At 46.7% G+C, this 26625-nt stretch overlaps 1 protein-coding gene across 1 annotated transcript in view; it reads right to left on the minus strand.

Moving 5' to 3' along the window:
- The window catches only part of LOC125945755 (zinc finger protein 436-like), a 98919-nt gene that overhangs the window by 61869 nt on the left and 10425 nt on the right, over positions 1-26625 (minus strand). Inside the window, exon 4 of the mRNA XM_049668031.1 lies at positions 25316-26547. Within this exon, the coding sequence (XP_049523988.1) occupies positions 26447-26547 (101 nt within the window). The 3' untranslated portion in view covers positions 25316-26446. The remainder of the gene's footprint in view (positions 1-25315; positions 26548-26625) is intronic.

Below are 26625 nucleotides of genomic sequence, written 5' to 3' on the forward strand. Positions count from 1 at the left end.
ATAGCCGAAAAAAAAAAAAAAAGTTTTCACCCGCATTTTTTTTTTTTCCTCTAACACCGTCTCACGTTTTCAGAACCCATGCACCACAGCGTCCGATCTCTACGCCTTGTCGTCTGCTAGCCAACTGTTTCGGCTGCTGTGAATGATACACGGAAATCTAAGAATCCCCTAGATTTCAGAATATTAGTTCGTTGTACTGAGGCATTGTTAACATGAAAAGGAAAGTGAATAACGATTGCTATTCTGAATTTTGGCATTAAGTTTTCGTTTTGCAGGCTATTTCTTTATTTGTACTGTGTTAATCGGCAAAGATACTGAAAATTTTCGCTAGAACGAGAATTTTGCTATCGCGAGAGTGAGATTTTTTGGTATCCTTGCCGATTTCGTTATTGAGGGTTTCAGCTGCATTTCCAAGTCGTCAAGAACTTATGAGTGCACTCATGGAAGAAACTGTTTGCGTCATTTTGTCATTTTCTAATTGTTTTCAAAGAAGACACCTTGAAACACTCATTTATCACTTTGGCTTGACTATGTACTTTTTTCTTTTTTTCTCTCTTGAAACACGTAAGGGTTCACTGTGCCTTGGTTTTCACCTTAGTGAAGATGGGTTCATAAAAAACATGATTTCAAATTATGGTCCTCTGCACCAATACCAGGTAGTATCTTGTTCGTAGTGATCATTTTTCCACACAATCAGTTTGTATATATCTAAATGAATTAAGGTGCTCTCAAGCTGAAGAACCAACGATCCATTGATTCAAAACTGTCATGGCATCTAGTCCTCTTATCTTTATGCAGTGGATTGCATGAGGACATTGTGCCAGGACATTTTGCTGGCATGTGTACCTTTATTGAGTCATATTGTGCAAAGTTTCATAAGCTGTCTTATGTATACAGTCTCTGGTAAAATAAATGAGGCCTGTAGGAGCAGAAATGCTGCTTTGTCATTGAGGAGTTTGTGGTGCCGGAGGACTGTTAATTGTTATACTCCATCTCACAAGCAATAGAAAGTTTAGTTTTTGTTCAATGGATGATACAGCACAGCGATAAGCAACATGTATGGCCTTTGCACATGCATGTCTTATACCGAGAATTACTGTGGCAGTTACCACCGGTAACCGTAATAGACACCCTAACCGTGATCACTTATAGAAACATGGCAGCACGCATACAGCGCCGACCACCCGCTTCGATCCGAATTCGCGTTTTTTCCTGGCTCTCTGCCCCATCAGCAAGAAACAAGGGGCAAAATCCGTCATTTCTAATTCTAATCTCAAGCCAAGGTCAACGCATCAGATATGTTTTGTCGTAATTATTGAGATTGGCTGTTTGGTTTCACGTTGCTAGGACTACAGATGCGGCGCCGAGCCGTAAAAATGGTTTGATTTCTAGTTAGCAGATGGCGCCACACCAATAGCACTGGTGATGCGTTCTCGGTGTTGAATGTTATAAAGACTTAATTGTTCACTACATCATTAATTTACAGTGGAATATCGTTAATACCAGATTCGCGGGAACCGGAAAATAAAACGTATCCAAAAATCGTATTAAGCAAAGCGAGGCCTAAAATGTAAGAAAACGAGCTTGTTGAAAACTCGCTAGGAAAGCTTCCTGTGGCATCAAGTGATACTGCTGCGCATAGCACGCGCGTCATGTGGAGCAGCATCAGTCGTTTCTGAAGGGGAGCTCTCATTGGTCTCCACTCGAGGCTTGTTTGCCACAGCGGCGCATGGCAATTTAAATCTTTCCTGGACCCATCCCTCCCGCGGCATGAAATGCCTGTTTCTCGGCAGCTTCTGTGTCACGCATTTTCCCGTTAGTGTGGCCGGCCCTTAACATGTTTTTCGTGGATCGTTGGAATGTAATTTAATCTAGTACACTTAAATAGGAAACTACGAGTTTCAGAAATACTAGTTTGCAGTCGTATTATCTAATTTCAGGTGATAACGCGATCGTATCACCCATATGAAAATACATTGTTCCTATGGGGTGTTTATTTATTTTATTTATTTAAAAATACCCTCAGGGCCATATGGCATTAAAGAGGAGAGTGGTTACAGACTAGTAAAGAATGACAAATCAAATGAACCAGTGCAGTGAGTTCTGGTAATACAATAATTCTCCTGATTATACAATGTTAGCTAATGTTTCGCGAAAAAGTTTGTTATCGGTGATGGCTACGATACTTGAGGGAAGGTGGTTCCATTCCTGCGATGTACGGGGGATGAAAGACTGAAAGAAAGACTTCGTGTGACATGAATCAATTCCCACCTTACTGCGATGATCAACGCGGTTTGAAATGTATTGAGGCCGCATTATCAAGTCGTCGTGAAGCGTGGTGTGATGGAAAATTTTATGAAATAGCGAAAGTCGGGCGACTTTGCGGCGGTTAGCTAACGGAATAAGTGCTGGGTTAGTTTTCATTGAGGTTATATTCGCGGTACGGTTATAGTTGGAAAGAATGAAACGGGTAGAGTTATGTTGTACTAGTTCAAGTGAGGTAATGAGATTAACTTGACCGGGATCCCATATTGCAGATGCATATTCAAGTTTCGAGCGTATTAGAGTCTTGTAAAGCTGTAGTTTTAAAGTAGGCGGTGTTTTAGAAAAGTTGCGCCGTAAGTACCCGAGCATGCGATTAGCATTATTAATGACGTACTCTATATGAATGGTCCAATTTAAGTTATTCGTAATGTGTACACCGAGACATTTATATGACATGACGAAATCTAAGGTAACGTTGTTAAGATGATAGGTGCTAGGAGTAGAATTAGATCTGGATACGCGCATTATTTTACATTTCTTAATATTTAATTCCATCAACCACTTCCCGCACCAGTCAACTACATTAGCCAGATCAGATTGGAGTGTTGAAGTATTATCAGAGCTGTTAATTTCCCGGAAGATAACACAATCATCTGCGAACAGATGTATGTTAGAGGATATTGTAACAGTTAGGTCATTATTATAGATAAGAAATAATAGTGGTCCCAGCACAGACCCTTGTGGTACACCTGATTGTACTTCAGCAAGTGGAGAGTTATGACCGTTAGCAGTGACGAATTGGAAACGGTTTGTAAGGAAACGCTCCATCCATTTTAGAAGGTTAGGGTCGATATTTAGTAAGCTCAGTTTAAAAAGTAGTAGATTATGGCGTACTTTATCAAATGCTTTACTAAAATCCAAGAAGACACAGTCAGCGCAGGATGAGAGATCCAGGATACGATGCAGCTGAACGGGTGAAGGATACTAGTTGAGTTTCGCAGAAATATGATTTTCTAAAGCCATGCTGTGCTGTAGTGAAGTATGAGTTAGACTGAGAAGTTTGCCAGATTGGTGAAAACTACATGCTCTAACAGTTTACAACAACTGCTTGTAAGGGATATGGGTTGATAATTAAGAGGTGAGTTTCTGGGGCCGGATTTAAAGATTGGAACCACCTTCCCAATTTTCCATTCCTGTGGAAGCTCACATGAGTTCAGGGATTGTTGGAAAATTTTTGCCAGTATCATGGAGCTAAAGAGGCTAGTGCTTTTAAGGAATTTAGTGTTAATGCAATCGAAACCAGGTGATGAATGATACGGTAAGCTATCTATTAGCTTGTTAATTCCAGGTACTTCAACAATTACAGGATGCATTGGTAAGTATTTGTACTGGTATGCGTTAGGAGGTTCAACAGTGCCAGTTTTCGAAAATTGACTTGTAAATGAATCGTTTAGTATGGTCGCACATCTGTTCTCAGAAACAGCATTTCCAGATGAATCTTCTAATGGAATAGCATTATTAGTTGTTGGGTTTATTATTTGCCAGAACTTTTTAAGATTTGTTTTTAGTATTTCGGGTAGTGTACTAGACAAGTAGTTGTCTTTAGCAGTTTTTAGAGCTGCTATATAGATATCTGAGGCAGATTTATAAGCTGCCCAGCGCGCATCAGAGGGGGATGATTTCGCTAAGTGATAGAAGCGCTTTAGATTACTGGAATGCCATGGCGCTTGCGCATTTGAAATGATTGTGCGGTTAGGGATGTATTTCTGTACTTGCAAACAAATCCCAGTTAGATTGGACTGAGCGATCGTCTAAATGTTTAACGAAATAGTCATAGAAATGAGACAGTTCATTATTTATTGCTACGGAGTTAGCTTTCCGATAATCACGTATAGTTTTCCGGTGTTTGGACTTATTAGGGGTAGGAGCGTTAATTATAAAGTTGAGCGAGAGGTGGTCACTAATTCCTGGTAAGTATGTGATATGAGAAGCGAGATCAGCATGTGTTGTAAGCACCACGTCGAGGGTGTTAGCTACATTATTTGAAACCCTGGTGGCCTGAGTGACTAACTGTGCGAGAGAAAAAACGGAGCATAAATTAAGAAAGTCATCAGCTTGTTGCGAGAATGGCGAAAGACGTAATGGTAGGGTGTTCCACATTATGTTTGGATAGTTAAAATCCCCTACCAAAAACAAAGGTTGGGAAGGAAAACGAGAAGATACTATCTTGATAGTGTCATGCAGTTCGTTAATAAATGTGGGGGGTGAAGAAGGGGGCCGATAAGTGCCAAGAATCAGTTTAGAGTTACGTAGAGTTAATATAACCCATGTTATTTCTAGAGCGCTGTTAATTTGGATAGGTGATGAAGGTATGTCTTTTGAAACGGCAAGCAGCACGCCTCCTCCTCTACGCTCGGTGCGGTCACAGCGATAAATTGTAAACTGGTGCGCATCATGAAATATCTCCGAGTCAAGCACATGCGCGGGCAACCAGGTTTCAGTTAAGGCGATTATTTTCGCACCGCATGTATCTATCATGGAAGAAAGAGTGTTACGTTTATTAAGAACACTTCTGGCGTTAGTGAAAAGTACCGATACTTCGGATGATTTCGACTGCGATGATATGCCACTGCCCCTCTGCCTTTCCTAAGGTGAAACACGCGGCACAGTAGTGTCTCGGTGACTGGCCCCAAAGCCACGCGTATCCATCTCTTGAATGCGGTCCAAGTCAAGGCTGTAGCTGAAGCCTTTGTTGTGCATGAACAATCTATCATGGCGCAATCTGAACTGAGGGGAATCCGGTTGACTCTTAGCAAAATTGATTAGCTTTTTTCTAGAGATACGGGTGCTGGGGGAAAAGTCCTCGCTCACTGAAATGTTATGTTGTTTCAGCTGGTTGCGAAGTGAAATAATTTTTTGTTTGGCCTTGAAGCTCGTAAATTTGGCTATAATGGGACGGCATTTGGTAGTTGAAAACGGACCAAGACAGTGCGCGCGATCAATCAAGTCGTTGCTGAAGGATTCAAAGACTCCTTTTATCGCGGTTGACAATTTATTTTCTGTATCGCTCTAGGATTCTTTAACGTCAGTAAGACCATGGAAGATTAGGTTGTCGCGCCTCGATCTATCTTCAAATTCATCAAGGCGTGTTTGAAAGGAATTACTGCGGTCTGTTAAAGTGCCAAATACGTTGTGCATTTCTTTAATTCTTTTCCAAGTTGATCGAAATTCTGCGATTTCTCTTCAAGTTCGAACCAATATCTTCAAGTTTTTGTATTCCGGTGATTTTTGTTTCTATGTTCTTTTGCCCATTTCTAATAGCCTTAACGTCAGCAGCCAGTTCAGTTTGTGCTTTCGAACTTTGGAGGGAACGAGCATGTACATCTTTTAGTAATTGAAACAGTACTTTCATCTGTTCCGCGGGATTTTCCGGTAACGATTTTATTTCAGTTGAAGGTCTCTGAACGCGTGCTAGGTCCGGGGTTAGTTTCAACCACCACATTGTAAAAGCAATAGAAGTATAGAACAACAGTCACATGCTATTTCGCACAACACTTGTGGGCATGGAAACAGCATTAAGTGTGGGTCGGCAGACCTTTTAGCGTAAAGAGTAGACTTAATACACACCTGCATGGCGAAAAGACGGTGATTAGAAGCTGTGCGAAGCGCACTGTTTCCATGCCCACTGAAAGGCAGGTCAACGCGCCACTTGCTTAAATGGACGTCAGGCACTGTTGGCGAAGTCGATGCGGATGGAAGCCCAAAGACGAGCCTTGTAGTCGCAGCCACGCTGTAGAAAAGTTCTTGATCATGTCCGCAATCCTGGATTTGCATTGGCGGCAACGTCATGGGAACACGTGATGCATAACCGTGCGCAGCCGATGAACAGGCGATCAGGAGCGTTAGCAATATCTGCATGGCGAAAAGACGGTGATTCGAAGCTGTGCGAAGCGCACTGTTTCCATGCCCACTGAAAGGCAGGTCAACGCGCCACTTGCTTAAATGGACGTCAGGCACTGTTGGCGAAGTCGATGCGGATGGAAGCCCGAAGACGAGCCTTGTAGTCGCAGCCACGCTGTAGAAAAGTTCTTGATCATGTCCGCAATCCGGGATTTGCATTGGCGGCAACGTCATGGGAACACGTGATGCATAACCGTGCGCAGCCGATGAACAGGCGATCAGGAGCGTTAGCAATATCTGCATGGCGAAAAGACGGTGATTCGAAGCTGTGCGAAGCGCACTGTTTCCATGCCCACTGAAAGGCAGGTCAACGCGCCACTTGCTTAAATGGACGTCAGGCACTGTTGGCGAAGTCGATGCGGATGGAAGCCCGAAGACGAGCCTTGTAGTCGCAGCCACGCTGTAGAAAAGTTCTTGATCATGTCCGCAATCCTGGATTTGCATTGGCGGCAACGTCATGGGAACACGTGATGCATAACCGTGCGCAGCCGATGAACAGGCGATCAGGAGCGTTAGCAATATCTGCATGGCGAAAAGATGGTGATTCGAAGCTGGGCGAAGCGCACTGTTTCCATGCCCACTGTTGGCCGGGAAAGTAGAAAAAAACATTATCCCGAAAAGCGTATTACGCAGAATCGTATAAACAAGATTCCACGTGCTACCCCGCTCTAGTACGGTATGTGATGATGGTAGCGAGCAAATGCCAAGTAGACGCCGAGCAGACTGTGCAGCAGATCAACATTTCTGAGGATGTTCACCGTCACATCTTGCTAAGGAGGGTGCAGGGTAACTTCAGGGAAAGTGTACTGGTGAAGCGAAGTCCGCTGACGCAGTTATGTAAATGAAGCTTAGGGTTATGGTATCAAAACATTTTTTTTTGCGTCAATCCACCGACCATGGAAAATGTACCGACAGGATGCCAAGCCGACGCTGAGCAGACGACACGGCGCGGGTGAGCAGATCTCAAGAGGATTGGTCAAGAATTCATGTAGTTTTCACAATGCTGCAAGGGACTACTGACATAGAGTATGGTACTTTCTGACATTTTGACCATTGCAGCAGGAGGCGAATAAGACCTTTCATATTCAGATCCCATCAGTAACGTAGTGACCGCATTTCTTTTGAAAAAGGCTGTGCATTTAGTATTGAGCCTTGCAGCTGGTGTGAGAGGTTCATTATTGGCTACACTTTTGTTCCATATATACTTTCTCTGTCTGCATATGTAAGGAATGCTATATTCGCAGTCCCGCTATATAGGCTTTGCAGGATGTATAATAGCTTTTGTGTATGAGTGTATCTTTGGGAATTTTCTTTCATGTGTGTGACTGGTACTTCCAGTTTATGTTCTGTGGGCATGAAAAGATGTGATCTGTTCTATTCATATCTCATTTTTGTTGCCTTTTGTATATATAAGTCTTTGTTTGGAATCTTTTATTGCGATAGCACTTATATGGACACTTCAACCGGATTTCTGCCGTCGCCGTGAGGTTCTGTATAGATTCCAAGGGCGATAAAATCGTCGCCGCGCGCCGTATGCGCGAGCGAAAGCGCGCGGGGGACGCGCGCTATCACGGAGGGCGAACCCCCCTTCCCGCGCACGCTATCACGGAGAGCGAGCGCTCGGCGGAAAGCAAACGTGACCTCCGCGCAAAAGACCGTGGGGCTATGGGAGGCGGGGCGGCGCTGTGCTCCGGCACCGGAGGCGTATCTTGCCACTCAATCTCCCACGCGAAAGCAACAAAGAGGGAAGCGGGGGGGGGGGGGGGGGGGGGGGCAGCTTCTCCTCTGCCAACAACTTCTCCTTTGCCGGCATCCCCGGTCGTCCGCACCGTCTCCTATCTCCACACGGCTCTGACCTTTCTATGCGCTGTGCATTCGCCGCTCAGTTTCCGTTGAAGCGATAGACCGCGCGAACCTGCGCTTGCTGCCAGCGTTTTGACAGTCGTTGGCTGCGGTCATTCAGTGTGATCTATTCATGTTTGCTTGTGCGCGCTGACACCACGATTGTTAATTCAGTTAGTAAGCCAATATGTCCAAGTTTATGCAGCCGATAAAACTACTATGCCTACCCCGAATAGCTCTCTACTAATTTGCTATGGCAATCGATGCTTCGCCTTTCCGGCGAAACTGCGACATTTTTTTTTTTTTATTTCCTTGAGCCATGTCATTGGGTATGGGACAGTGTAGCGCGACAGCAGCAATCGGAAAGGCCCACGTGCACGGCGGATGGGTGACCAGAGAAGCACCAGAGAAAAGTGCACGTCGCGATGGTGGCAATCATAGAGGCGTCTGTGATGCTCCTGCGAGGCTTCGAGACGGGTGCGGGCGAGCTGGCGCGCGTGGTCGACGTGTGCGATCGCGTCGCGGGCATATTCAGTGGCTGAACGTGAGAGCGACGGCAGCAAAGTGTTCAAGGGCAACGCGGGTTCTCGGCCATATAGGAGTTAGAATGGTGAATTTCCGGCGGTGTCGTGACGCGATGAATTATACCCGACCGGCACATATGGTAAATGAAGATCCCACTCGTGGTCCTCGGCCGCAACGTACTTCGAAAGCATGTCGGTGATGGTGCGTTTCGCTCCGTGAGGCCGTTGGTCTGTGGGTGGTAAGACGTGCTGAACTTAATTTGTGCTTCGTCGAGCAGGAGCGGATAATGTCCTCGACGACTGCCGAGAGAAAGCTACGGTCACGGTCAGTAATTGGCGCGGAGCACCGTGCACTAATTAAATGATGTCGTAGAGAAGAAAGTCGGCGACGTCAGTAGCACAACTTGTCGGGAGGGCTTTGGTGATTGCGTACCGCGTAGCCAGTGGCGCACCGACCGAGGGAGGGGGGTGTTGGGGTGTTTTATGCCCCCCGCCACGTGTCCAGCCCCACCAGTCCAACGTGTACCTTCAGCGCTCTGTTCACATTGTCATAGGGGTGGCTTGAGGTCGAATTTTCCTGATTAACAACAAACACCTATCACTGTCTTGTATTTACTCATTCACTCTTAGAGTAAAATGCTGAAGAAATAAACATCGTCATCATCCTTGGTGTCATTCTTATAATTATTAGGCATTTTATTTGCTGTTGGATTACTCTGGCTAAAACAAGGAAATTGCACATTATGTAAAGTGCTTCCCCCCCTGGCAGAGAGTCTGGGTGCGCTGCTGCGCGTAGCGTAATCAGTAGCGACGGCGAACCATTTATTTCCGGAGCCCGAGAAAGGAAATGGTCCAAGAAGCTAGGTCTAGACCAACACGGAAAAAGGGTTCAGGGTCGATTGGCTGCAGTCATCCAGCTGGAAGTGTGGAGGGCTTCTTCCGACGCTGACGGGGCTCACAAGCGGCAATATCTGAGTGTTAACGAATGTGGTCTGCCTAGTTTCCTATGTGGCGGAGGATATCGTCTCTGTCCCATGTAAAAATGTTTGGTAAGTTCGTTATATGAGGAGGGAGGATCCCGATTGTCCATAACCTCAGCGCCGCGCCACCCGGTAGCTACGCGGTCAACGACTCCTCGCGCAGCTCTGTGGGCTGACTTGTTGAGGTTGGGCGGCGCGCCCTCGATCTGCCCCGTGTGCGGGGAACCAGATTATCGTGTGCGACTTGATGTCCTTGTCCCGCAGAATGCGCAGGACCTGCTCCGAAACGGTGCCTTTGGCGAAAGCTCGGAAAGCCGTCCGCAAGTCGCTGTAGATCGTGGAGGGGCCTATGGAAAATAGTGATGCAGACAAAATGAGCACTGGGAACATACAGAACTTTGAAGCAGGAATTTCGCAAAGAAAATACGATAAGTCTAGGGAAAGCTCTGTTTTGAAGCCAGTGCTGGGGTATTGCGGACAATGACGCATCGAGCGTCTACAGTATGCACGGGATACATTGGCATGGCCAGAAAGGCCGGGGGTTTGGAGGGTCGAACCACCACCCGAAATTTTCTGACAAACCCACCCCCTTCCCCCCTTTCCCACGGAACAGAAAGTTTGTGGAGATGGGCTCCGAAAGAGCGAAATGAATGAAATGGTAACCTTGACTGTGCAAGGCGAGGGCTAGTGGCGGTGTAAAGGGGGGGGGGGGGGGGTTGTCATGGGGGCGATCCCCTCTCCCACGCAAAAAAACATTGTAGTCTCACTCATGGCGCGCCTCTACCTCATTGGGGATCGTGTTAACCATAACTGCTGAAGGGGGATAAGTGCTAACAAATTTCACACACAGATAAAGATGGACGAGCGCGTTCATAAAACTCGGAGGCATTGTTGCACTCGTGGCGCGCCTCTACCTCATTGGGGATCGTGTTAACCATAACTGCTGAGGGGGTATAAACGCTAACAAATTCCACACGCAGATAAAGATGGAACGAGCGCGTGCATAAAACTTGGAGGAATTGTTGCTGTTCACCAGACCTTCGTGTCATCGAAGAGCTCATTTTTGGTATACTCGACCACGCTGTGCGGAAGAAAAGCATTCCGAAAATATTGTTACGGGGAAAAGAAATTCCACATAAGCATAAGAAATAAGCAACATATTTATACTGTATTTACAAGAATGGCAGCGGCTGACAAGATCATAGTTAGCTCGCGAAGTCCAGAGCGTCGTCTTCTTCAGGTCATCTCAAAACGTCTTCATTGGTCTGTACGTCACAATATTGCGACTTACTTGTCTAGGAACAAGCACCCCGCTTTTCTTTAATAGCTTTTATTTCTTTAATATTTCTTTAATAGCTTTTATTTACAAGTTGTAATTTCATCATTTCGTATTGTCGGCGCCTCCAGGACACCAAATGGGCAACGGGAACACCACAGCTAAAACCCGGACTGGCCCTTGTGATGGGGCTCGCCAAAGCCTGCGCGTCCTACGTGAGACTTACGCTCCCAATCTATCGTCGCGACGAGAAAAGCACCCCGCAACTTCTTCGCAACATACCGTACACGTGCGAGGAGAATTATGGGGCGCCAACGAGGAATCTGCCTAACTATTGTCTGCCGTGGAAGTGGAAGAAGAAATGGCTTTTATACTTCTACCTACTTGTTTTCTAGGAATGAACAATGAATAAACGGATGACGCGGACACCTCGGAAACGGCGGTGGTGGGTTCGCCTGGCTTTGCAAAAGCGCGAGAAGTTGGGTCACGCCAAGGCTTCGTTGCCGCACCTCCGGTCGCGCGACGTTGAATACTATCGCGAGTATTGCTGACAGTACGTTTTAGTGCCACTCTTGTCGTAGAGCAAGGGCTGGTTCTTGATCGCGTCGATCAGCATTACAGCCATTTGGTGCCATGTTCAGTTTTACGACCGGTTGTTTACATGCTAGTGTAGCTTCCAGTGAAGCAGAACGACTTTCCGCCGCGTTTCCGCTTCGCCATGGCGAAAAAATCGGCCCGAGACCGATTTGGCTCGCAGCCTGTTTTTCTGCCTGTTTTGCCACCTAGGCGGGCGGATTTTTGCAAGATTTTGCCGCTTCCTACAGCTTCGAGACCAAGTGTGAACGTAGCCTAAGATCCTGCGCGAGCGCGGCCTAACCGGCACCTGAAGGGAAGCGGCGGAAATGTATACCGGAGATTTCGACCACCTGGGGTCTTTAACGTGCACCTAAATCTAAGTAAACGGCCCTCGAGCGCTCCGTGCGGCGCTACATTAAGGGTTTCCAGCACATGGAAACGTAACCTTTAGGGCACCACCACCCTATCAACCCACAGCAAACAACCCTTGTGAATGGACAGTTCATATTGCCGTGAAATGAATGACGCGAATTCGGCACTCACATGGTCCCTTGGCCAGCACTTACACGCCCAGTTCAGCTCACGGAAAAGGATGCGATCTTTCGCAGCACAGGCGGCTATGTCCGCAGCATGGAGTCGGTGCTCCGGAATCATATTCAACAACATAACGACTCTGCCGGCTCGGGCTCATCCTGGTGCGGTTGCGGCAGAGGCAGCCTGCTGAGGCCATTCTCGTGCACCAACTGCAGTCCACGTCGGTGGAGTATAATAGAGAGTACAGGAGGGGTATTCTGTAAGAGTCCACCTAGTGGACTGTCCACTTCGGCTGTTTCTGTTGGCTCCGGCACCACGAGCGAGAAGTAGCCAGCCAGTCTCCTTCGCGCTCGCGCTGCTGGAGCCAATCGCGACAGCTGAAGTGGACAGTCCACTAGGTGGACACTTACAGAATACCCCCCCCCCCCCCCCCCCCCGTAGCCATTTAAGAAAATGGACCAACGCACCACACGTGGCAACAACATTTGTGGCGTCTGGCGGTCGAGAACGAAAAACCTGAGCAGTGACTTATGATCCGTGTGAATCTGAAACGGGCGGCCGCACACGTAATCGTGGATCTTTTTCACATCTGCCAAAATAGCGAGTGCATCCTTGTCGATCTGCGCGTAGTTTTTCTCGGCAGCGGACAAGGTTCGCGAATAAAAGGCGATCTGAGCTTCGGTGCCGTCTGGCAATGGCCGGGTGGCTGAGCATGGGTCCAATACCGTACGAAGATGCATAGCACGCTAGGATCACAGCTCTCCTTTCGCCAAATGTGTAAGGACTTGCTTGGGTGCCAACAGCTGTTTCACACCGACAGTACGCGATAGTTTCGCGAGAGGAGCCCTTGAATTGATCTTTAATGCTACCGTTTTCCCAGTTTGCTCGTGGGTCGGACCGCCCTCGAGAACACGATACCCTGGCAATGTCTGTGCGTCCCTGAGGTTGCAAGAGACGGCGCTGATGCGGCCCGTCGCAACTAGCGCAGCATCCACCCGACAGTCTGTCTTGGTCCTTCCGCGCACCGGCAATAGTTCGTAAACGTTGAACGCCCTCCTCCGCGACGTCCTGCTCTTCGGGATTGTCCCCCGTCGTTCCTTGGTGCATTGGCTCCATTCGCGTTGCGGCAGTGCTACAGCGAGGCAGAAGGTCAGGCTCCCGGTCCACAACCTCTGCCGCGACGGCCTCATCCATGGAGCAGGCGAGGGTCACCTTCTTTTATAGCGAGAGCTACACTGGCCGTATTCTCGCCGTTTCGCTGTGGCCGGTGGCCGCACCGCGAGCTGAGCCGTTGCCTAGCAACCGCCGCAGCTGGCAGCGCCGCTCCATCTGGCATGATGTCAGAGGAGCCGGTGAAACCGCGCTGCACCAAAACAGAGGAGGAGCCGGCGTTGCATCGTATATATAGAAGAGGCGGCCGTATTCTCGCCGTTTCGCTGTGGCCGGTGGCCGCACCGCGAGCTGAGCCGTGTGGGGTCTCACACGTGCTCTTGGGACAAAGGAACAACACAGTAGTGTAAACAATCACAAGGGCATTTATTGCGCCTTTCATACACCAATCCACACTAGCCGAATTACAACCAATAGAACATTCACATGGGCGCGCGACAAATCAAGGAAGTCCGACTCAGCGCGACCCGACAGCGAGCGAATATGTTCGCCCCATGCTGTGACACCATCGCCTAGTCGTTCACGTGTACGGTCACGCGAACGGTGGCGCGTTCGAACGATCTGTGTTCGTCCATACTGGTGTCCTGCTCTTAGCCTCGCGAGACGGTCCCGCGAAGCGAGCCGGCGCACGCGCGAAGCGTTCGTGCGTGTTGGTCGCCGATCCCAAATTCCCAAGCCAAAGAGAAAGCCGGCCCCTTCGACCTTTTTCTCCCAAGTCACCCTGCCGTTGGGTGGCGTTAGCATCGCGACACTCACGCCATCTCTCGCAATGCGCCGCAACCACTACGACCACCGCCAGCGCTTAGCCACGCGGAGAAGTCGGATTACGGGAGACGCGAGCTATGCCGGGAAAACAACATCAGGGGACGCGTGAGAGTCGCGCATCCCCACAGCCGTTGCCTAGCAACTACCGCAGCTGGCAGCGCCGCTCGCCGCGCCATCTGGCATGACGTCAGAGGAGGAGCCGGCGTTGCATCGTATATACAGATAGGGTGGCTCGGTGGGATTCATCGGCAGATATGGAAGGTGAGTCGGAGAGACTGAAAGAAGCCAGGCTTCATCGTCGGAACGAAACCAAGAGGAGGCAGTGAGCCGAGGAGACGGAGGAAGAACGAAGCCGCACGCCTCAAAAAGCATCGTAATTAAGTACAAAGCGGCCAGGCTGAGTGGATTCAGATGAGGATAGCACCCGAAACGTGTTCAAGTCACTGGACGACAACCCCTTATCCTCCCGCCTCACCAACCATCGTGAGTGGTCTTTGTGGCAATTGAGAACAAAAAGATGAAGACTTTCAAAATAAATGCATTACACTTTAAAAATGTCTAGTCTTTAATGTAACCATAACTTAACGAGAGGTAACAACCACACTGAAACACTCAGACGTACGAAGCTGAATGATATAAAGGTAACTGTTGAGAGAACCAAGCTAAACAATAAGATTAACAGTACCTCTCGCTACGCCAGTAGCGCACCCAGGATCTCTGCCAGGGGGGGGGGGGTTTGACAGTTTGCCAATACCATCTCAACAGCAATAATTTCAGTTTCTTCACGGGAAATTGTCAAAAAATGTGCTTTTTGCGAGTGTGCACACGATTGCGCGTCCGACATCTTAGTTGCAGTACTTAAATGCGCAAGGAAAGAAAAGGGGTTAAAAATAAGGGGGGGTTACAAACCCCGACACCCCCCCCCCGTCGGTGCGCCACTGCGCTACGCACACCCAGGCATAACTGAGTTAAGCCACAGCCAATTTTTTCCCTAACAGTCACGTCTTCACCTTTTCGTTAAATATGCCGAACACGAAACGGTGCAGTGCAGTGCAGTGCCGCAATGCAGTGTCGTGGACCGTGAAACTGCAGTGCGGCGCCGTGCTCTGGAGGGCCGCAAGGTAATGCGCAGCCGACTCCCCCGGCACCTGGTTGGGGTGATGAAAATCGTAACACCTTGCTAGTTCGGGTTGTTTCGGGGCAAGATGCTCTTGCAGGGCAGACAATATCATTGAGAGTGTGGAGTCCTTCAACTGTGCCTGCGCCACAAGGGCCTTGGCTAACGGGAGCGTTGCGGGACCGTATTGCATCAGGAAGGTGGACCTCTGCTTGTTGGCGTTATGTCGTGGGCTTCCAAAAAAAAAAAAAAACTCGAATCGTTGAGCGTAAACCTCCCAGTCCTCCGGCCGAGATAAATCGAATGGCTCGATGTAGCCTTCCGTGGCAGCGCCCATCAGACTTTCCGGTGGAGCTCAGCGTGGTCCTTTTCCTTCTGTTGGCCCCGACGGTGAATCTGCGACGATGAACTCCCAGTGCTCAACTGATAATAACATTCTGTTATCTAGGCGCCGATCCCATCCTCGTCGCCAGTGTTGTATCACGGAAGCGAAGACACACTGACACGCAGTTCCACTTCACTGAAGAAGGCTGCGGCCGCTCTTTATTCACTTTTGTGACGTCATAGTCAAAACCAAGCAAAGTTGCTAACATTATAAACTACTGCCACGGCATGCAAGCGGCTGTAGCATATGCGAACATAACACTTCCCGCCCGCCGTGTTCCCTTCTCTGCGATACAGGGGAATTATTCTGTAAGATTCCACCTAGTGGATATGTCCATTTTGTCTGCTACCGAAGTGCTGATTGGCTGTGGTGCCTGGCTCCTGCTGAAGCGCAGCCTAGCCCAGCCAATCAGCAGCCTAGCCCAGCCAATCAGAACTTCAACAGCAGACAAAACGGACATGTCCACTAGGTGGATTCTTACAGAATACCTCTTCTGCTATTTGATGTCAATAAATATTACGGCCTTTTATATGCGTTAGGTAAAATTCACAATCTAGGTTAGAAGTTTAACATTTACTTCATGCGCACTTCAACAGAAAATACGGGACTAACAAAACTTAAGAGGCAAACAAATATGGTTGCTGCTATTTACTGCTATTGCATCATCGTTCGTCAGCTCACAGGGCACCGTTATTCTGCCTTGCAGATTACGGCTGGTTGTTCGTTTTTTTGTTTTTGTTCTTTTTTTCGTGGGGACGTATATTCGCTGCAGTGTAAACACTAGCTGTTTCCCCTACGACTCATCGCTACAAGTCTGAACAAAGGCCTGAACAGAGTTTTTTTTTTCGTTTACTCCAGCCGAGATAAATCGAATGGCTCGATGTAGCCTTCTGTGGCGGCGCCCATCAGACTTTCCGGTGGAGCTCAGCGTGGTCCTTTTCCTTCTGCTGGCCCCGACGGTGAATCTGCGACGATGAACTCCCAGTGCTCAACTGACTCTCTGACTCTTTCACTGTGTTCGCTTGAGTACGGTACGACCAACCGGCTTGTATGCCCTGTCAATCGACTTCGCTCCGAGGACGAACGGGTGACAGCCATGACACCTAGTTACGCAATGTCGTCAGATGATTGTCAGTAAAGCGAAATTGGCAAGACCATGTAAGCGCGCGTTGCTGTCGTGTATGTCGCTGAGAGATGGCTATGCAGTTTTTCTAGCTTAGTGCGCTGAAACTAATGCACACGTGCGAACGCAGTGTGGTGCACAATTGTACAGCAAAATTCTTAATGATTCAGCAATTAAATAGAAGCACCTCTCCATATAAGGTAGCAGCGTACTAGTCAAATTTTTCATCAACTTTCTCCAGCGAACAATAGCTGCACAATCCAGCATTACGTGTTGTATAACAAACCAGCAACTATCTGTATAAAGCCAATAAGACCTATCATTGTAATAGAGAAACTAGTAGACTGCTTAAGATAGTACAAGACTAATAAGTCTATCCTATTAGTTTTATAGGTAAATCAATACGACTAATAGAAATTTCCATTGGTCCAATACAAAACTGTATTAGACTAATACAAACTTCTATTATAATTTTGCTAGGGGTACATAACGTGCAGGTGTCTCCAGGTGTGCCCTGGGGACGTGGACAAACAGCATAGGAGACCTCGACCAGAGAGGAGCCAACCAGGAGACGGCTAACAGAGCCTGCTCCTGAGCCCCGGCTACACTGTACCGTGCACTGCTCCACAGTCCCATTCTAGTCCTAAGCAGCCGTCACCAGACTCCGTTGAGTGCCACAAAGGCAACTGCCATGTTGGTGATGTGGCCTGGCACACTAGTGACCATGTCATATGCCATATGGGTCACGAGTTCCCAAGCCGGAAACCAGCAATGTCAAGCTATATCGACGGAAGGTGACATCTACATCACGATGGAGTTACAGCAGCCGAGTCTTCTCGAGCCACACTGAGCAGGAAACTGCTACAAGGTGTGAATGTCAGGACTATTTTAGTACTCTGCTAATTAGGAACCAAGACATTGTAGTTAGGTATAGACAGAATAGATATCTTGCGTGTATACACAGTCGAAGCCAGATATAGCGAACCCAGGCATATCGAATTATTGTCTATATCGAACAGTTGTAACATCCCCTTGCAGAGCCCATGCAAAATTATAACGCTGTACTAAACGTATATAGAACTCCAGATAACCGCCTCATTCAATATATTGAACACTACGCCATGCCCCGGCAAGCGTGCTTCTCCTAAGAAGTTTAAGATCACTTCTTGTGCCATCGTAAATATTTATTGCAGACAAAGTTGAAATGCCACCATTGTGGCAAATGCTGTCACTCAAGACATTGAATCTGAATACATGTAATGTAGGAAAAAATAAGTGTGTCTCAATTTGCTCGCTGCAGACATAGATGACTCAATGGTGCAAACTGTGGCCGTTCACTAAAGGCGAGAGCAAATCACCACTTTGTTTCAAGAATGTAAACAACCTCCTGGTCTGATGCTAGTTCCACAAGAAAGAGTAGATGACTCGACCTTCCGTTGAGTAGCTCCGAAGATGGAATGCCGAATTGGAGACGAGTTTCGAATACCAGGGCTTTCCGTTAACGGCATTTTAGGTTTCCGCAGGTGGCCCAAACGAATCAGACCCCAACCCCACAAGGATGGAACTTGTACATGACAGTTTGGACTTAACAAAACCACTGGCAGCCATATCTGCACTTGGCAAAAAGACCATCGTGCCAGCAGTGCGCAAGACTTGTGTATGCCGTGTGATCCGGTTCATGATGAACACATTTTAAAGTGAATAACTTTCTTTGGCACTCTTGGCCATTTTCGTGGTTGATGGTCTAATTTAGCAAGAAAAACGCTGGTTCCCTCTCTCGCTTGCTCTCGTTTGGGCTATCATGCTTGCATTGACAATCTTTGTCGATAGTTTCTGCACAACTTTATTCATTCTTGCTAAAGTTACATGTGAATGGAAATAGACTAAGATATTCTGGAAGCAGAAAGCCACTTTTAAATCTAACAGCATCTGTGTAGTCTGCAGTCGCCCATCAAAGCTGTGGCCAGTAGGGAAGGGCCGAGAATGAAGGGACTGCAGGGTGTCGGAATGCGAAGCGTCCCACAAAGAAAGACTGGCGGTCTTGGAATGGACGAGAAGCAAGGATGATCGACTGCTTTCACCAGGAAGTCAGTTTCGATACCGAAACTCAATAACAGTCTGCATTTGGATTATTAAGTCCCGACATAAGATGATCAGTCATTTAAATGGTTATTACGGGTGTCACAAGGCGCACTCTTGATCGCGTCGAGATCGAATTTCTTGGTCATGATGGGCTCCTTTGAGCGCGCAATCTGCAGGAGAGAGCTATTCGTCACCAAGAAATTCAATATCAATCAGGTTCAGTCGCGATCGAAAGTGGCCATGTTAAACTGGTATTACACTTGACATGGCACGTTCACACGTGACTCGCAGTACAAGCTAGTGCGCTGATGGCGGCACAGTGCATATTTATACAGGCTGGTTTGCTTCTGTATTGCGTCCAGTTCAACCTTACCTCGACAACAATGTGCAAGAGATGCACCGCGATGTGGGCCTTTAAGGCTAGTATTGCCAGTGGTAGACCACTCTCCAGCGGGAGAACATCGGTGCGAAAAAGTGGGTAAACTTTTGTGCATGTGACACGGTCTTGGAAGCAAAACTGCAAATTCTCGCTTTTCACAACCTAGGAAAAATGTCCGAGACATATGTAGGTTGAAATTAAGCTTCAGATACTAGATAATTTGAATTATCCATATATCAAACTATTTTGCGATCATGATTTTCATATATCTGGGTTCAACTATATAGTGCTCTTGTTTATATGTACAGTATTCATGTGTTGCTTGGCCTTGCATATTTCCTGTTATGCATTACTATGATGCACTCTTTGTGTCTTGTCTCCAGAGCGCTTAAATTCATGACAGCATGAGCTCTTTTGTTCTATTTCCAATAACGAAATCGGTCACTGAGCATGGCGTTCAAGTGTTCACAAACTCAATTTGATATTAACAAATTTATTGCTGCGGTGGTGCGAGAACTGTGAGTAATGTACAGCTGGTGCTATAGAGTTTAGAACATAAAACAAATGCTATGTATCAATATTGCTGCTCAGGAAGTTTGCTATCAGACACTGGCACAAGTGCAATTCGGGAGGCCTTTCTGGCAACAGAAATACAGGACAGACAGATTACTCCAGCTGCTTGAACAACAATTTTTTTGAACAGTTGACACATTTGCATGCGCCAGCCAAAATTAAACTTTATATAAACATTACACCAGGGGTCATGTTGGTTTGGAGGAGACCTATTGCTACGAAGTTACCACAACCCGAGACATTCTGCCTGGAGCAGACGACAAAGACGGTTCTGTCTGGTGCTGTCTACCATCTTGGCTACAGTGTCTCTCAGTGTAAATAGTACCGCCTTGTGTCATTTTACGTAACATCTTTGTGGTGGAGGTGCTGGTTGTTCCCTGTAGCCATAACGGAGCTCTGCAATTCGACCAGCCTCATCACGCTTCCGACCATGTCAGTCAGTGCAGGCACATCATCTTCACGTCCTGCGCCTCCCGTGGCTTCCACCTACATCGTTCTGCCTCCTGCTCGTGATCCTGGCATGTTTTCTAGCCAGGATGGGGTTGACGGCGACTGTATTGTCACTCCGATTACTGACGTACGCCTGACGCGCAATGTAACTGTGCCACATACTATCACCACATTAGCTGATAACTGTGTGTTCCTCCCACTACTAAATTTTGGTCTGACCCACCCAAGTGTTGCCCCACAAGATGTCGCTTGCCCAACTCACCGCTATAACAGACCATGACGTCAAGGTTGTCGCCATAACTGCTCCTGAAGAAGCTGAAGTTTCCCGGTCACCAAGTTCTGACGACACAATTTTTTTCTTCGAAACATGATTGGATCAGACCTTTCGCCTGACCAGGCCAACGCATTCTGCCGGGTTTTGGTCTCATACAGCGACATTTTTGACATCCGTGATCGACCCCTGGGCCAGACTAAGATTGTCACTCACCGAATCAACACTAGTGACTCTTTGCCCATTCACCGTCGACCTTACCATGTGTCCGCATCAGAGCACGAAGTGATTCAAAAAGAAGTGGCCAAAATGCTTGCAAAGGACATCATCAAACCATCATCTAGTCCTTGGGCCTCCCACATCGTATTAGTAAAGAAGATGGCTCCTGGCGTTTCTGCATTGATTATCGGCACCTCAACAACATCACCAAGGACATGTACCTTCTTCCGTGTATTGACGATGCCAACTGCCTCTATGGTGCCACCTTCTTTTCATCTCTGGACCTTCGATCTGGCTACTGGCAAATTGCTGTAGATGACCTGGATCGCGAGAAGACCGCCTTCGTGACCCCTGACGGCCTTTACCAATCCAAGGTCATGCCTTTCGATCTCTGCAACGCACCAGCCACCTCTGAGAGAATGATGGACACACTGCTTCAAGGATTTAAATGGTCGACATGTTTATGTTACCTTGACGACGTGATAATTTTCTCCCCCACTTTCGCAACACACCTTGAGCGGCTTTCTACCATTCTAGCAATTTTCCGACGAGCTGGCCTTCAGCTAAATTCATCAAAGTGCCACTTCGCTCTCCGTCAAATTACTGTGCTGGGCTACCTTGTTGATGCTTCCGGTGTCCGACCAGACCCAACAAAGGTACGCACTGTCACGAACTCCCCCTACACCATTAAATTGTACCCATTTCAAATGACTTTCAAGGACCATTCAGTGACTAGACAAATTGTTATTTTAAACATGGTAATTGTGTTTTATTGCACATAGAAGGCAAAACATTCAAGTTTGCCAACAACATACTTTAGGTCCTTAACAGTAATTGGAAGTTTACTATTGAACACTTTTTCCATGAAGTGTTCAATGAGGCACTGAAAGAATGAGGCACTGGAAATAATTTCATCTTGGCATTGGCCAAAATACATTCTGCTGTGTCGTTTACTACGTTAGATACGCATTGTAATCCAACTAAGCTTTTAAAGCCATTTGCGGAATACGGGTACCAATACTTTTTCATAGTCCCGACATATGTTTTGGTTAGTCTCTCAAAGTTTGAATATTCATTCGGCATCTGTTTACATAAAATTAAAATAATTTAATAATCTGTAAAAATTGCAAAACATCTAAGGGCTTGAAAATGTGCTTTTCAGACTAAATGCATTTCAAGGTATTCAAGCATTCATAAGAACTCCATCAGAGAAAGATGGAACAGCAGTGGCACCAGAATTGCCAATGTCTTAGATGAACACACACAGAGAGAGAAAGAGATCTTCAGAACTGGCTCGCATATTGCATTATTGCTGATGAATATGTCATTAAACGGCAATACGAAATAAAACTTGCAAGTGCCATCACTGATGCTTTATAGGTGCATCGAAAAAAATAAAATGCTAAGGAGACTATAAAAGTTAGAAATAGAAAGATTATGTTTATTAAGAAATGATTCCAACAGAGGTTATCCTTATAATTGCAAACAAAAAGAAAACATATAAACAACATTAGCAATGCACTCATCCAGCACAGTGATTGATACAGTCCTCAAGTAAAGACAGTGAAAGCAGGTCATTCAGCTGCTGTAAAAGAAGGCTTCTGTACATGAAGACAGTGACAAGGCTCAAAGAAATAAAGATTCCAACAAAGACTACTACATACAAAAGGCAATGAAAATATGTGGTGAATAGAACAGATCACATCTTTTCATGCCCACAGAACATAAACTGAAGGTACAGTTGAGTGCAAAAGTTTAGAGACCACGCGAGCGGCGCCGAATGTAAAGTCGAATGTGCACCGCTGCGCCTTCAGACGGCTACGCGCCTAAGTTCGAAAACGTGTACTACGCACGCGTGTACTTTTTGACCTGCCAGCCTGCTCATTCGCTCACGTCAACTGCACGCGCAGCGGAACGCGGGAGAGCGCACAAGGTGTCACTTCTGCAGTCCCCGTGGAAGAGTGCAAGTGCCCGAGTGATGTGGTGACATCGCGGCGAAGCTACTTCATTTGTACTGGCAGGGCTCAAAGCGCGCCACTATCTACGCCTTGCTTCTAGACGCTCTGCGGTGCAGAAAACATGCTTTGCATGTGTCACTTTTTCTGAAATCGAATTAACTGATAAGCTCAGCCAGCGGCGATGTCTTTTGCGCTCTATTTCGGGGAACTGACGCTTGATGCCATTATTTGCGGTACTCAGTCCAAATATGATGTGCCCGGACACGTACATAAAACCACCGATTATCGAGCAGCTGGAGATAAGAGCCAGGGAAGCAAACGGAGAATAAACATAGTTTATTTGTTCTCAGAAAGAGAGAAAAAAAAAACATGATAGAGATGCAAGGCGGTTCACCGTTTTCAATATATGGTCAGATCTCCATCGGAGGGAATCACTTGTGCCGCACGGAGTGGCATAAAATAACTTAGAATCGTAAACGTCCCCATTAAGGGACCTTTTCAAAGCATCACCGTGTTTTTCGCTTACCTTGTTTTGTAAAATTAAATAGCATTTTGTAAATAGTGAATCGATGCCACTCCATATGGCGCAAGTGATTGCCGCCGTTGGGAATCTGATCAAGTATTGAATGCAGTCATCCACATTGCATCTTTGTCATGTTTTTTTCCCTGCTTCCGAGAAAAACGAAACTCTGCTTATTTTCCGTTCGCTTCCCTGGCTCTTATCTCCAGCTGCTCGATAATCGGTGATTTCATGCATGTGTCCTGGTGCATCATATTTGGACTGAGTACCACAAATGATGGCATCATGCGTAACTTCCCCCGAAGTAGAGCGCAAAAGACATCGCACCTGGTTGAGCTTATCAGATAATTCGATTTCAGCAAATTGACGCATGTTTTTTGTACCACAGAGCGTCTAGAAGCAAGGCGTGGAGAACGGCACGCTCCGAGCCCTGCCAGTACAAATTAAGTAGTTCCACCACGATACCATCGCTCGGGCGTTTCCACGGCGACTGCAGAAGCGGCACCTCGCGCTCTCTCATGCGTTCCGGTGCGAGCGCGGTTGAAGCGAGCAAACGAGAAGGATGGCACGTAAAAAGAGACGCGTGCGCAGTACGCGCTCCTGAACTTAGGCATGCAGCCGTCAAAAGGTGCAGCGATGCAGTTTTGTCGCCGTTCCCGTGGTCTCTATACTTTTGAATTCGACTGTACCAGTCACACACATGAAGAAAAATTGCCAAAGGTACACTCATAAACTAAATCTATTATATCTAACACCGTAAACACCTCAATGAGAAAGCAGCAGTTGTGCTCCTACAGGCGTTATTTCCAAGACAGCTAGCTTATGAAACTTGGCACAATACGACTCAATAAAGGTCCACATGCCAGCAAAATGTCCTTGCTCAATGTCCTCACACAATCCACAGCATAAAAAAAAAGAGGACTAGATACCACGACGGTTTAATCAATGGATCTTGGTTCTTCAGCTTAAGAGCACCTTAATTCATTTAGATATATAGAAATTGATTGTGTGGAAAAATCATCGCTACAAACAAGATACTACCTGGTATTGATGCAGAGGACCATAATTTAAAACCATATTTTTCTACGAATCCATGTTCACTAAGGTAAATACCATAGCACAGTGAAACCTTACGCTTCAAGAGAGGAAAAAATAAAGTACAAAGCAAAAGTGATAAATGGGTGTTTCAAGGTGTCTTCCTTTGAAACGATTAGAAAATGACAAAATGACGTAAACAGGTTCTTCCACAAGTGTACCCGTAAGTTCTCGACGTCTTGGAAACACTCCTTAGCTCCAAAAGAACAAGGCACCCCATAATGGTTGTACCCGAGTCCTTCCTATACCTCAGAGGATTAAAGGGGCCCTGAAAGACTTTTCCAACTAATCATAGAATGATCTCGCTACTAAATTACACTTCCTCACGTCGCAATTTCTTTCTGCATCCTTCAAGTACAAGTGGAGTTAGTTGTTGTTGCACTGATAAGGGGCTTTCTCTCTCCTCTCGTTTCCACTTGTCCCTTGCCCAAAAACTTAGTGTCTCGGTGGCGAGAGGGCTCGTTGCGGCACTCCGAGGCGGCCACGGTAGACAGCACTACAAAGCACGCTCTTGCTATCGCGGAGTCCACGTGCAGGAGGCACAGCTATGGAACTCGTGTATAGACTGCCAGTGCAAAGGTGAACAGTGCAGACATAAATATATATAATTAGCAATTATAGTATTAGTACTGAGAATGTTCACGCGATCAGAAAAACAGCTGTTGGTGGGCCAAGCTGCTTGAGATAATGCTGCACGATGACACAGTGGAGGCGAGAGCAAGCGATTTTTCACAGATTTTGACACGACATTGAAAGTTCTCTGCTGCCCGTATTGCGATGATATTTGGCTCATATGTTCAAAGGAGCCTCTTCAACATATCAGCAATGTTTTTTTTTTTTACTATGCTCAAAATATGATTCAAGGCCCCTTGGAACACTTTATAGAAATATGAAAGGAAAAAATTGTCATCCACCTGAGTGTAGCACAAAACTCGAAAAGAAATCTATACAGGTTTATCAGAAAGAAAGCTTTGCAGTTGACGAAAAATTAATCTTGGTCCGAGATAAAAACCATATGCAGTCAGCTTTTCCGGTGCACATAAGTACAGACCTCTTAAAACGCCTTGCAGTTAGCCCTATTGGAACTTTTGCTTAGACACTGGAACTTGTCAAGATCCGTTTGGGGAGCATTTCACCGTAATTATCTTTAAACTGGTTGATTATTAGAGAGGATAGAAGGAACTGAAATGTAAGGTTACGATGTTGCCAGGAGGTGAGCTTCGCTGCTAACATAGGCACCCCCCCCTTTACCTCTACTAGTGACTGCAAGTCAGATTTCTTTCTAGCCTTCTACGATATCCGAGACAATGAACCACATCACATGTTTATCACGAGCCCCCGGGTTCCTTATTTTGCCTTGTTTGGCGTGTTTTTATGGAAAGGATCCACTGTTGTGAGAAATGGCACTGACTCCAATTTCATCATCCGTGCTGATAGCTTCGTAGCGTGGAAAGCATAGCAAGTCTCGTTGCATAATGCCGATTCCCCAAAATGTCAGCTTTGCCGCAGTACAATGTATTGTATTGCGGTGAAGCATACCAAGAGTGGAAAGGGGCCATTGTCACAATAACAATAATGATACACGCACGAACCCACCATTTTCTCTCACAGTACGAGACACCGAATAAGTGTACTGGCAGGCCTTCAGAGCCATTTCATGCGTGGTTGTGGAAATTTGACCCCTTTAAGGCAGTAGAAGCCATGGATTCGTTTTTTCGGACTGCACAATTTTTCGGATGTTTGAGTTCCGAGGAAGTTAAAAAAATTGGACAGACTTAATTGGTGAGGACTTTGTGTGTGTGACTGACTCCCCACCTAATTGCAGGGCCCCCTCCAGTGGAAGGGCACACAGGCTTTCATTAAAATTTGAGCTGTTTTCGTGCTGTAGAATGATTTCATAGTTTGCTAAATGTCACTGCATCACCAATCCATCATGCTGGTTTGTTAGCAATGTCCAAACCTTGTGAGGGGTCATGTACCTTACAGGAACGTTAATTTAAGAAGCAGTATATTTGGAGGAGACCAAGAAGCCCTGATCAGCTGCCTACGATTCCGAATTTATCCTCACCATTTCACAGCAAAGTGGAGTGTTTTGAAGGCACAGTTGAGGGATGATCGCTTCTAAATTTGTTATGCCCACACAAGAAAGCATAACACAATGAATGTGGTTAGTGCAATGAAAGGAATATTAGCACACTCTCCCTGCAACTTGTTAATTATGCCAAAACATGTTGTGAAGTCGCTTCGCAGCTTAACATATCAGAACATATCAACACTTCCTACCTGATGCACCCCAATGCCATGCAGCATACTGCACAGGTATGTAGATTCATAATTTTAGACCCTGCCTAATCATTAACGTACACCTACAAGGCTGGAAACTTACTCAGGGATGTCAGGGTGCTGTGTTTTCATGTGTTCGCTCAAGGTATAAGACCGCGTAAAGGATTTGGAGCAGATGCTGCAGCTGTATGGTCGCTCGCCTGAGTGAGTGCGTAGGTGAACATTCAGATGGCCGCTATCCACAAAAGCCAGAGGGCACGAGGGGCACTGATATGGAC

This window comes from Dermacentor silvarum, chromosome 5, assembly GCF_013339745.2.
Source record: "Dermacentor silvarum isolate Dsil-2018 chromosome 5, BIME_Dsil_1.4, whole genome shotgun sequence".
Taxonomy (NCBI): domain Eukaryota; kingdom Metazoa; phylum Arthropoda; class Arachnida; order Ixodida; family Ixodidae; genus Dermacentor; species Dermacentor silvarum.